We start from the raw sequence: 13,383 nt of genomic DNA, 5'->3' as shown, positions 1-13,383 counted from the left end.
AAAGGGTCGGTAGGGCCTTAAGTCCTATGGGGCTCCGCTCCACTCATAGAACTGGAGTTACACTCCGGTAACTAATCGTTCTATATCGTGGAGCTCCGCCCCATAGGGGAGCTATGCTCCTAGTGGTTTAAGGCGGAGCGAAACGCTCCAAAATGTACTCCCTGCCGAGCCTAACACTTCCCATCCTACAATGAAAAAGGTCAAGCCCAGCAATGGCTGCAACCAATTCCCGCAGTAATGCGACTAGGGAACCCATCAGGGCGTCACAATATACCGCGTCATCGGTTATAGACCCGCCCCATCTAGCTCAATGACATGTCAATGGCTATTGGGCAGATCAATAGAATATTCGTCATGCTAGTCTGAATAGTAACTAGTCATACCTCAATATTCTATGACAATACTATTATCCACTAATGGAATGACAAAGATGTCACTCTACATTATGTGTCCAATAGCCCGCCTTACTCACTCAATGGAGCCCCATAGGTTAGTAGGCAAGGACAAAAAATACCAGTCATGCTAACTGAACCTCAGATAGATGACCTCACATTCTGTTCCATTCAATACATGTCTCTACATGCTAACACTGTTAGCCAGGAGATATGCTACAGAATATGCTCTGCATCCGAAGCGGACCTGATAGAGATCATTCTATCGTCCTGCTTCTCCCTCCTCTACCTCAAGATTCCCCTTCAGCTGTGCTGAACGCAATCGAGATTAGAGTTAAAAGGCTTATCCTTGACATAAGTCTTCCTCACCAAAGCGGACCTAATTGGAACCTGTCCAAGGTCCCGCTTTGTCCTCTTTCTCTAGCTCAAGAACGCCTTTCAGCTCTGCTGAAATTCGATCGGCCAAAAGAGTTAGAAAACATGTCTACAATATGTTACTTCTAATAAAAGCGGACTTATGAACATAGTCACAATCCTGCTTTCCTTCTCTATTCCGCTCATGGTCTCCCTTCAGCCACGCTGAGTACAGACCGAGCCAAAGAGTTAGAAGACATATCCAACAGATAGAAACGGATAAAAGGAGACGGTGTCGACCATGACGCTGCTCTACAAATATCCTCCACCTCTGTTCCCCTTAGGAGGGCAGTAGAAGCTGCCACTCCACGAGTGGAGTGTGCTCTAATACCCTGAGGCGGTTGTTGCCCCGCTGCCTCGTACGCCGTCTCAATGCCTTCACAAAGCCAATGAGACAAACGCTGTTTTGAAAGTGGTCTACCCAATGCAGCCGCACCGTGACACACAAACAGCTGAGGCGATGACCTAACCACCGCTGTGCGCCTAACGTAACACGCCAAAGCGCGTACTGGGCACAAACAATGAAGCTTTTCCTCACTCCTCTCCCCATGGGGAGGGGGATGAAAAGCCCACAATTCCACGATCTGTGATCTATATGCACTGTTAATAACCTTCGGCACAAATGCCGGGTTAGGACGTAACACCGCTCTGCTCAGATCGCCATTAATGGCAAGGCAGTCGGGTCTCGTCGACAGTGCACACAAATCACTGACTCGTTTAGCAGTAGTCAAGGCGAGCAACAGCGCCGTCTTGATAGACAGCATCTTGAGGGGTATTTGATTCAATGGCTCGAACGGCGACTTACATAGCGCTTCGAGAACCAGAGTCAAATCCCATCGGGGCAGCGTAGCTCTAGGCATTGGCCTGAGCCTTCGCGTTCCCAGTAAGAAACGTTTCACTAATGGATGACTAAACAGGTTTTTCCCGTTAAACCCTTCATGACCAGCTGAAATTGCCGCTGCAAACACTCGAATGGTGGAGGGCGATTTCTGCTTATCAAACATAGACTGTAGGAATGAGAGCACACTCTCTACCTGACAGCTCATGGGGTCTACGTCCTGTGTGTTACACCACTGTGAGAAAACATTCCATCTGCTCGTGTACATCCTGGAAGTGGAACTGGCCCTAGCGCTCTGTATGGTTCTGATCACTGCATCAGATAACCCACGGCGCCTCAACCTGTCCCGTTCAGGAACCAAGCCTTCAGTGGTTGGCCGATTATGGGCCACTGCCCTATCGAGCCTCCCGCCTGGCTCAACGCGTCTCGTCGATGTGGAATTGTCCAAGGTGGCACAATCAACATCTGACTCATCTCTGCAAACCACGGAGCCCCCGGGCGATCGGGCGCTATCAGTATCACTGTTAGCTCCTCTGATCTCACCCTGGCTAGCAGCGGGAGAATGCAAGACAGCGGAGGGAATGCATACAGGAGAACTTTCGGCCATGGGCAGTGCGCGAACGCGTCCCTTCCCAATGGCGGCTCGTCCTGTTGTCTCAGGGAGAACCATAAGGGACACTGTGCGTTCACACGTGACGCGAACAGATCCACCTCGGCTCTCCCGAATTGTTTCCAAATTTGGAGAACAATGTCTGGGTGCAGACACCACTCGTCGTCTCGAGGACCCCCTCTTGACATGAGATCTGCCCCTACGTTCAAGTAGCCCGGAATGTGCGCTGCTCTCAACGAGCGAAGGTGCTTGTGAGCCCACAGCCACAATTCCTCTGCCGCCCTGTGGAGGGCAGGAGACCTGACCCCTCCCTGGCGATTTATGTGAGCTACTGTGGTCCGGTTGTCTGACCAAACCAACACATCGCGACCCCGAAGGGTAGACGCGAAGTGGTTCAGGACCAGTCGAACCGTTTCCAACTCCAAGAGGTTTATGTGCCGACCTGATTGAGGCCATACACCACCTATCGCTTGAGACTGACATGTCCCTCCCCATCCAGTTAGGCAGGCATCTGTATACACTGGAATGTAGGATGACACCCTGCCCATCGGGACTCCGTGCGTGAGAACGCACGGATTCCTCCAATAGTCCAGGTCTGCTCTTAGCGAGAGAGGAACCACCACCAACCGATGACGTTGACGCACTGGGTCTAGTCTTAGTTGGGCGAACCACCGCTGTGTTCTGCGCATGTGCAGAAGCCCCAGCGGTACCACAGAGTGGGCTGCCGACATGAGACCCAAAAGTGACATGATCGATAGCGCCGTTACTGTGTGATTCGGACGACACTTCCTCAGGGCTAGTACCAATGCTGCCCTTCGAGGGTCCGAAATTCGCGCCCTCATCATTACAGTGTCTAGCTGTAGTCCCAGGTAGACTATCTGATGACTGGGCCAGGGTGCGCTCTTTTTCCAATTCACAGCAAACCCCAGACGCGTGAGATGAATCACTGTCTGTGTCGTGTGTGTGAACGCCAGCTCTGCTGACGGGGCAAGAATCAACAGGTCGTCTAGGTAGGCTAATAGCCTTATCCCCTGACGACGCAGTGGTTCCAATGCCGTCTCCACACATTTGGAAAACGTTCGAGGTGCCAGGGCATACCCAAACGGCATCCTCGTGAACTCGTACGCCACCCCTTGAAAGGCGAACCGCAGAAACTTTCTGTGGCGCGATTGTATCGGCACATGAAAGTACGCGTCCTTTAAGTCTATGCTTGTACAAAAATCTCCCTTCTGAACACATTCCAGTAGGCGTTTTGTCGTCAGCATTCGGAAGGGCCGTTTGGTTACGCTCTCGTTGAGAATGCGTAAATCCAAAATCGGCCTCACTCCCCCCGTCCTTTTGGGCACTAGGAAATAGGGCGAGTAAAGCCCCTTGTTCCTTTGCTCTCGGGGCACTACTGTGACCGCCTCCTTCGCCAAAAGTTCCGTAATCTCTGACTTCAGAGCGGCCACTTTGTCTGGCGTTTTCATCACCGTCTCCACCACTCCCCTGAACGGGGGTGGGGTCCGATGGAATTGGAGGGCATAACCCTTCTCTAACGTCTGTTCTAGCCAGCGTGAGAGGGTACAGTTTTGACGCCACTGCGAGCAGTGCTGAGAGAGCGGGCGCGCCCGAAGCTGTGGTGCGTCTAGTAGGAAAGACCTGTATTCCTCTATGGCCCTCACCGCCGCCATTCCCCAGCACTGGGTTGGTGGAATAGCCCAAGGCGGGCCCCCCTTGAAAGGGAGAGGAAACATCAGCTCGTTCTGGGTGAATCGGGGGCGTTGATACGTTGGTTACGACCGTAACTCCAGTAATCTTGCCCTCCGTGAACGCAGCACGGGTCTGAACTGCACTGTCTGAGGCACTGGCCTGAGACAGAGCGCTCTTCCCGGAAAGCGATTGCGTCATCATGTCATTGACTGACTGAGACTGCCGCTTGGCATGAGATTTCTCCTTTACAGAACTCAGCTGAATCTGAAAAGTGTGATCTCTGGCTGACACCACACGGTGGTGCCACAATACCTCTTTATTGGTCTTATGCGGCTGTTCAACGACACACTCAATGTGTGGTGAGCTGCGCTCAGAGCCATGGGCATTGATTCGTTCAGAATATACCGGAGGCGTCCATACCTCGGCTACCTTAGTAGCCCTGGTATTCCCGCTCTCCGTGAACGTCGCACGGGTCTGATCTACACTGACTGAGGCATTAGCCTGCAGTAAGGCGTCACTCCCGGCTAGTGGCTGCGCCTTCATGTCACATTGGGACAGAGGCAACTGCCTACTATGTGAGACCTTTACTACAGAGCTCCTAAGAGTCTGTAGTAAAAGATCTTTACTAGGTGAGCTAAGGCTGTGCCTTGCTACCTTTGCCCTTTTCCTCTCCTGAGCACGCTCAGCTACACACTCTAAGTGGGTTGGGCTGCGCTCAAGATGGTGAGGGAGATTTACCATAGAACGTGAAGTGTTCCGAACCTTATGGAATAAATGTCCTTCTTTGACAATGTCAATGAGAACAATCTCTTTATTCACACAATGTACATAACAGTCCTCCACGCCCTGAACAGTGGGGTGGGGGGGAACAGTAGGCCCCTCTGCGACACTCGCCGGGCCGTTCTCCGTCCTCTCCCCCTCGCCTCGTCAGAGGTGCTTGCGCTTCTGGGAGGCCTTCTGGTGCTGCCAAGCTGGTCTCGTGACAACCTCTCTCGTGACAACCTCTCTCGCTGGCGGGACCGTTGCTGCCACCGTCACTGCTGGAGGGGCCGAGCCCGCTCTCCTGCTGTCTGTGGTATGCGTCTGTCGCCTGGCCCGACGCCTCACTGTAGCTCTGCTGGGGGCGTTGGAGGTGGACGGTCTAGCTGGGGCTTTGCTGGCCCTCATTGCCAGCGGCAAATGCTTGGCCAGGTGCCTCCTCTCCTCGTCCAGCCTGGCGATTCTTTCTGTCGCATCCTTTACTGCGAGACCAAAAAGGCCCTCGCTGGAGACGGGGGCGTTGAGTAGAGACGCCCTGTCGGTCTCCTTCATGGCCGTCATCGAGAGCCAGAGGTGTCGTTCCGTGACCACGGAGGTGGCCATGGTCCTTCCTGCGCATATGGCGACCGCCTGCGTCAGGTGTAGAATGGCTCCAGAGATTCTGGAGGCCTCCTCCACTTCCTCGCTGGTCATCTCCGACCTGCCCGTTGTGAGGCGGGACAGGGAGGCTGCGAGGAGGGCGATATTATTAGCAGCTGCTACGCTCTGGGCTCCCAGCGTAAAGGATTTCTCAGCCAACTGGGCTGTGAACCTATCTCTTTGTGCTGGCAGAGTGGCCTTTTTGGAGGCTGCCCAGGGACTCGACCCAGGCACTAGGAACGCCGCCATGGCGCCCTCGAGCCTGGGGATTCCCCTAGCCGCCCACTCATATCCGCTCACTCTGGTGAAGGGGATATACGCTCTGGCCGGCGAACGCGCCGCCAGAGGTGCCCCCCACGAACCCTCGACATACTTGCCGAGAGAGGGCAAGGCTGGAGCCATAGGCTCAGCTGCCCTCCTAGGCTTGGAGTAAGGGCCGCCCTCCATCAGGTCCACCTCCATAGGAAGGGGAACTGGGGGCAGCACAACCTCGAGTCGTGTGGCAGCCTTCTCGATGAGCCCGGGAAAGTCCGAGCGCAGAGAGGCTACCGCGAAGGACAGGGCTTCTGACCTAGCAGAGCCCATGTCGTCATCGCACAAGGACCCTTCTAACCTCGCGCTTTCAGAATGAAAGGGGGTTTTGAAGGTAGGCGCCAGAGGTCTGGATTGTCCCACTGGGATATCCGCCTCGGCGCCCTCCTTGTCATCCTCCGACCCCGCACTGTCCTCTGACGCCTCTGAAGCAGAGAGGAGTGAGGACACTACGTCGTCTAGAGGGACGTCCTCCGCAAAAAACGCCCGACGCTGCTGCCTCTCCTTTATGGTAAGGAGGGCGCAGGAGGCGCAATTAGGAGGGATGTCGAGACCATCCTCGGCGTGCTGCGGTCCCAAACACACGAAGCATAAATCGTGGGGGTCCGAGGTAGCCATGGTGGAACACCGACACAGGGCCCTTAAAAGGGCCTTTGGGGGTGGGAAATTCCCAGGTGTGCTCATGGCGAAAGACGTTGACGGCTGGTAGTCAACGACGAAAATCTTTCTAGAGACTTCGTAAGGCTTCTTCAGATCTAGTCCAGTCGCTGAAGATAAAGGGAGGCAGATTGATGGAACGGGGTTCCTTATATAGGGACACCTGTACTCCTATTGGCTGTAGGTGTGTGCATAAATTTGCTTCAGGCTGTTCTGCCCTAGGGCAGAGGGTAAACCACTAGGAGCATAGCTCCCCTATGGGGCGGAGCTCCACGATATAGAACCTTATCCTAAAAGGCACCCTCTGTTCCTCGATATACTCCACCGAGGGCCGGCAGCCAGTAAGTACAGGTAAGAGACAATTATGGCAACAATAAGTTGTCCTATGAAAGCTAGTCAAATGTGAGATGTTCAACTGCACTGAATGATAAAGTGGCAGTCTGTGCTCTTGGGCCCTTAAGGCATCAGTGCACCCCCCCAATTTGTCCCTTTTGAAATGAACAGTTGAGACGGGCCCTCTTTCTGTGGCCTTTCTTTGACGACACATCTGAGGCTATCCTGCGGCAATACAAATGATCAACATCATAACAATAATTCCATTATAAGAAGCTTTATTATTGGTTTGCTAAGAAAGGTACCATACAATATTGGCACATCACTATCACCTCTGTATGCGTAGGAAATCAATCCCTTCATTGTGTGTGTGTGTGTGTGTGTGTGTGTGGGTGTGTGTGTGTGGGTAAAGGTACGCCACTCTCGGTCTCACAGTTTATGCACACGGTCGTCTTTATGCAACAATATGGAAGACATTCCCAAATGTGCTTACATCATTGCGTAATGTCAGGGAGTCACACAAACAGTGTGTGCTGTTTGGCTGCAACACACATTAGGCATAAGGATGATGACAACTATTTTGTAAACGCTCCAGCTTGCAGAGGGATCACCACCCCTCCCATCCGCACCCCAGGTCCTCTTGGCCCCCTTACTGTCAGGCCGAGTGGTGTCTAGAGAAGAAAGAAGAAGAGTGATGTTTATTAATGACAGTCAATACGACACGTCCTTCCATAGCTAAACAGACTCATCCTACTAGGTCAGTGTTTCCCAACTCCAGCGGTAGAGTAGCCTACCCCCAACAATACCCATTTTTCTTGTAGCCCTGGAGAGCCACAGCTGACTGAACAACCTGTCACCTAATTAGCAAGTCCTCAATGAGTAAAATCAGGTGCAACAACAACAACAACAACAACAACAACAACAACAACAACAACAACAACAACAACAATATGAGGACAGGGACACAGTGTACTAGCTGATCTCCCAGTTGTCACCGTTTGGCCTTGTGTTCCACATAGCCTATATCAGTATTGGAGTATGTTTCCCGCGCACGGTAGTTGCTTTCACGTCACCTTTGTAATCGCTCCTCCCTAGTCCCCTAGAACGAGCGCCCTCCCCTTTGCAACGCCTCCGAACATATCACAGAGGCGCGCTTTCTGTGCCGATGGCCTCAATCAGGTCGACCAAACGCAGATAATAGCGCACCACGCACCGGCGCTGAAGTCATTCATTCACTTGAACTCAACTAGCGAACACACCATGTCTGGAAGAGGCAAAGGCGGCAAGGGACTTGGAAAAGGAGGCGCCAAGCGTCACCGAAAAGTTCTCCGCGATAACATCCAGGGAATCACCAAACCCGCTATCCGCCGTCTGGCTCGCCGCGGCGGCGTGAAGCGTATTTCCGGTCTGATCTATGAGGAGACCCGCGGTGTCCTAAAGGTGTTCCTGGAGAACGTGATCCGTGACGCAGTCACCTACACCGAGCACGCCAAGAGGAAGACCGTTACCGCCATGGACGTGGTCTACGCTCTGAAACGACAGGGACGCACCCTGTACGGTTTCGGCGGTTAAACGCACTCTCTTCGGAACCTCAACACCCCGACTCGAACCCAAAGGCTCTTTTAAGAGCCACCCACATCCGCTTCAAAAGGGCCCATTCCATATAGTGTTTTTTTCTTTTCTTCCGTATGCTATTTGGTAGGAAAGTATGAGCCACTTCGAGTGGACAGGGAGTATTAAATAGCGGATTCTAATGTCCCTTCCCGTTTTAGCGCACAGAGGGAGGCCTATATCTGACAGTGGCAAAGTGTAGTGACGTTGTTATTTTGGGTCAAGCAATAGTGGCATTTGGACAACATAAAACCACCACCCGTCGGTAGATGTGGCTCGAAAAGAGGGGGACAGCGTTCGCGCGCGCGCACACACACACACACACACACACAGTCCAAAATGGGAGCCCTATGTCTGACGGTGCCAACGTGGGCAATTCTATCACCAGCATTATGTGGCACAACAATCGTGCCATTCGGACAACTATTCAGGCCCCCCTTTTGAAACACACAATTCCCCATCGGTCACAGAGCATAGGCTATAGAGAGGAGGGAGGGGGTGAGGACCCGCGCGCGCGCCCTCAATTGTCTTTGTTCGGGAAGCTAGCCTCTGAGCGGAAGGCTCTTTTGAGCGCTAGAGCTCCACTGGGCAAATAGCAGGGGCGCCTACGAGCAAGCAGGGGAGTGTCCACGGCCGCCGACTTTGATTAGCTTCCTCTTCATAAGACGGGTAAGCGCCCTTCACCCCCTCATTCGTTTCTGAGAAGCAACGAGACATCATCATGCCCGAGCCAGCAAAGTCAGCGCCCAAGAAGGGCTCCAAGAAAGCCGTCACCAAGACCGCAGGGAAGGGCGGCAAGAAGCGCAGAAAGTCCAGGAAGGAGAGTTACGCCATCTACGTGTACAAGGTCCTGAAGCAGGTCCACCCCGACACCGGCATCTCCTCCAAGGCCATGGGAATCATGAACTCGTTCGTGAACGACATCTTCGAGCGTATCGCCGGAGAGTCCTCTCGCCTGGCCCACTACAACAAGCGTTCTACCATCACCTCTAGGGAGATCCAGACCGCCGTGCGCCTGCTACTCCCCGGTGAACTTGCCAAACACGCCGTGTCCGAGGGCACCAAGGCCGTAACCAAGTACACCAGCTCCAAGTAAACAGCGCATTTGGACTGCTCTACTAACCCAAAGGCTCTTTTAAGAGCCACCCACTCTGTCAGTAAAAAGAGCATTTCCATCGCCACCGAATGAATGCGCAGGTAGGCTGCGTTACATTGTATCATTGTTTAATGGGCGGCGCGCGCCGGCTCGGAGAACGGCTACATTGTATCATTTCCCCCGCCCGTTCCAGCGTAGGGGTTTAGCGCGCCTTTTTTGTTGTCTCTGCACGCTGAATAGTAACCCATGTTTGTCGGCCTCCATTCCAGGTGAAGGCAATGAAAAATGGCACCATTTGACAAAGGGTGTAAATAAAAAAAGCAGTCTGTTGGGTTTGAATGGAAAGAAATGCCTTTTGTCGTTTAATGAGCGGATAGTCATTTTGAGTCGACTTCCTGAATCGGTAGGACACGGACGGGGAGAATGGACGCTCCATCATTGGACTATACCCTAATGATGTGAATGAGAACGATAATGGCAAGAATAAAAAGGGGGTGAATAATCCCGTCTAGGAAGAATAGGAGTAGGCATATATATATATATATATATATATATATATATATATACGTAGCCCTTATTGCCAACGGGTCATTTCCGGTCCAGGTCGCATCATACATATATAGTCCCCTGTAGCTCAGTTGGTAGAGCACTGCGCTTGCAACGCCAGGGTTGCGGGTTCGTTTCCCAAGGGGGGCCAGTATGAAAATGTAGGCACACACTTAACTGTAAGTGGCTCTGGATAAGATCGTCTGCTACATGACTCAAAATGTCCATGTAAAGTGTAGTACATTTGAGGCACATAGTGTATTTTCCTTCCTACTACCCTCATGAGGCAACAGGATAAATATAATAATATAATATGCCATTTAGCAGACGCTTTTATCCAAAGCGACTTACAGTCATGCGTGCATACATTTTTGTGTATGGGTGGTCCCGGGGATCGAACCCACTACCTTGGCGTTACAAGCGCCGTGCTCTACCAGCTAAGGCAGTTGCTTCCACGTGAGGATATGAATGTGTCTGTAGGCCAAGTCACAGTATAACACAGTGAGCGAGCGGGCGGCCCTTGCGATAGTCGTTGGAGCAGCAGCGGATCCCAATGACTACCTTGGGGATAGCCTATACATTTACATTTTAGTCATTTAGCAGACACTCTTATCCAGAGCGACTTACATGAGCAATTAGGGTTAAGTGCCTTGCTCAAGGGCACATCGACAGATTTTTCACCTAGTCGCCTCGGGGATTAGAACCAGCCACCTTTCGGTTACTGGCACAACGCTCTTAACCACTCTTAACCACTAAGCTACCTGCCGCCCCATACATATATACAACAAGGAAAAGAAAAGAGGCCGCAATCAACCTTCTGACCCACATGCACCTGCTGGGATTCTTCTCCCAGTCCAACCACATATGCAGCCCTTGTCCCACTTGGGGGGAGAGAGAGAGAGAGAGACAGACAGAGAGAGAGACTCCCTCTATCTAGGCCTATATCAACGCGCCATGACCCATGGGGCGCCAGCCTCCATAGCGCCAGCCAGACACCAAGACCCACAGACACAAAGACCGAGGCGAGTCACGCTGCGGAGTCAAGCAGGTGAACAATATATTAGTAGAGACAGCCAACCTACCTACCTACCTACCTACCTACCTACCAGAAGACAACACACAATCTCACTGTGTAGAAATAGTAGGCTACAAATACAACAACAACAACACTCACACTGCCAGTGCACAAAAAGTACTAATACAATAACACACACACACACACATAGTGCAAGTAAGCATGTCGTAGGACTGTTTATACCATGTGGATCCTGTACATATGACGAATACAACCTGAAACTTGAGGTACAACACTAGTCTCAGCCAGGCCTCACAGGTGCATGTGTTTTAAGGTCCCCAAAAGAGCGCTTCTTTAAAACACCCCTGACCACATCAGGGGACCCCAAACCATTTGATTCCCTTGCCAGACATCTCGGCTCACTACACAACAAGTGCTGCTCGCAATCGGATGCACTTTTAGGCCATTTAGGAGACAAATAGCACAGGAAAACCAGTGCGCACCGCTCCACCCGACAGTCGAACGGTGAGGTTTTGAGCGAGCCGCAACAAAATGCACGGCCCTTCCGCGGCCCACATTACTTTATTCTGAACGGAGACAAGTCTGCTCGCTGGGCCGTTCGCTTTTGGACCAAAAACACGGCTCCGTCTGTGACTTTCGGGCCGATATAGGCGAACAGAAAACACAAGTGAAAGAGCATTTGGCCAGCCCAGAGAAGCCGAGCTGGTTGCCTTGAGTCTACATGGTTCTCATGTCGCGTTTAAGGCCAGCCCCCTGCTCGGTGTGGAGCTTCAATAGCGCAGAGCAGCGTCTACAGCAAACTACTCCTCGCAGACCGTGTGTGTGTGTGTGTACCGGACCAAACGACAGACAGACAGACAGACAGACATGGCAGAAGTCGCACCAGCACCCGCAGCCGCAGCGCCGGCCAAGGCACCCAAGAAGAAGGCAGCAGCCAAGCCCAAGAAAGCGGGACCCAGCGTAGGAGAACTCATCGTCAAGGCTGTGACCGCCTCCAAGGAGAGGAGCGGCGTGTCCCTGGCCGCGCTCAAGAAGACGCTGGCGGCAGGCGGCTACGACGTGGAGAAGAACAACTCCCGCGTCAAGATCGCAGTCAAGAGCCTCGTCACCAAGGGCACCCTGGTCCAGACCAAGGGCACCGGTGCATCCGGCTCCTTCAAGCTCAACAAGAAAGCCGTCGAGGCAAAGAAGCCCGCCAAGAAAACCGCAGTTCCCAAAGTAAAGAAGGTGGCCGCCAAGAAGCCCGCCGCGGCGAAGAAGCCCAAGAAGGTAGCAGCCAAGAAGGCCGTCGCCGCAAAGAAGTCCCCCAAGAAGGCCAAGAAGCCCGCTACACCCAAAAAGGCCGCCAAGAGCCCCAAGAAGGTGAAGAAGCCCGCCGCAGCGGCCAAGAAGGCGGCCAAGAGCCCCAAGAAGGCTACAAAGGCAGCCAAGCCCAAAGCCGCCAAGCCCAAGGCAGCCAAGGCCAAGAAGGCAGCCCCCAAGAAGAAGTAAACCTATTACAAACAGTGTTCTACTCGACACATGTTGTACCACAAAAGGCTCTTTTAAGAGCCACCCACCTCTTTCCATAGAAAGCGCATTGATTTCCATGTACTATCTGTCGTGAAAAAGAAATTACGCACACTAGGCTACTTTTACGCACACAACATCGTCCCACTCTGGGTGTGTGCGAAGGGAGAGGAATATAATAGAGGGCCAAAATGGCTTAGAAATTCGACCTCACGAGTGCACCCTCACCAGCCATTTGTATATGAGCCACTGGGCTATTCCCGTTCAGAGGCAGGCTGCTGTGATGTGTTACAAGTGCCATGTAATAACAATACTATAGTGGCTTCGAATTCAAACTCACGAGTGCACCCTCAACAGCCATATTTATATATGAGCCACTGGGCTATTCCCGTTCAGAGGCAGGCTGCTGTGATGTGTTACAAGTGCCATGTAATAACAATACTATAGTGGCTTCGATTTCAAACTCAAGAGTGCACCCTCACCAGCTGTTTGTTTCCCATTTGGAGAGAAATAATGTGAGGATTTCATGTCGGACATTTTGGCGCTCACGCGAAATGACACAAAGTAACAAAGTCGGAGGGACACAAAGTAGCCTCTCACTCGCTGCCTGTGGGTGGGAACCGGCTTAGGGCTGTCTGTCTGTCTGTCCCTCGCTCCAATTGGATAAGGCCACACCGGCCCGGTGGCCAATCGTTGCCTCTTGTGGCGAGGTATAAGTACGGCTCTCGAAGTGGCGAGCGGCTCATTCAGACTTTCTGTGACTTTCTCAAGATACCAATATGAGCGGAAGAGGCAAAACCGGAGGCAAGGCCAGGGCGAAGGCAAAGACCCGTTCATCCCGTGCCGGGCTCCAGTTCCCCGTGGGCCGTGTGCACAGGCTACTGCGCAAAGGCAACTACGCCGAGCGTGTGGGCGCTGGCGCACCAGTCTACCTGGCCG

At 52.7% G+C, this 13,383-nt stretch overlaps 2 protein-coding genes across 2 annotated transcripts in view; both read left to right on the top strand.

The window, feature by feature from the left end:
• Positions 1 to 11,734: 11,734 nt before the first annotated feature.
• On the top strand, positions 11,735 to 12,426 carry LOC311114149 (histone H1; the record flags this gene model as incomplete). Its single annotated transcript, XM_084189425.1, has 1 exon — positions 11,735 to 12,426. The coding sequence occupies exon 1, from the start codon at positions 11,803 to 11,805 to the stop codon at positions 12,424 to 12,426; it is 624 nt and encodes a 207-aa protein (XP_084045551.1). The 5' UTR covers positions 11,735 to 11,802.
• A 797-nt stretch (positions 12,427 to 13,223) lies between these two features.
• Positions 13,224 to 13,383, top strand: part of LOC311114156 (histone H2A) — a gene marked incomplete at both ends in the record, with an annotated part of 387 nt that continues 227 nt past the window's right edge. Inside the window, one exon of the mRNA XM_084189432.1 lies at positions 13,224 to 13,383. This exon is cut by the window's right edge and continues 227 nt beyond it. Within this exon, the coding sequence (XP_084045558.1) occupies positions 13,224 to 13,383 (160 nt within the window).

The sequence above is a fragment of the Coregonus lavaretus genome (genome assembly GCF_964263955.1).
Source record: "Coregonus lavaretus genome assembly, contig: HAP1_SCAFFOLD_1071, whole genome shotgun sequence".
NCBI classification, from domain to species: Eukaryota; Metazoa; Chordata; class Actinopteri; order Salmoniformes; family Salmonidae; genus Coregonus; species Coregonus lavaretus.
The sequence above is the reverse complement of the archived record's forward strand: the minus strand, read 5'-3'. Positions and strand labels throughout refer to the sequence as shown.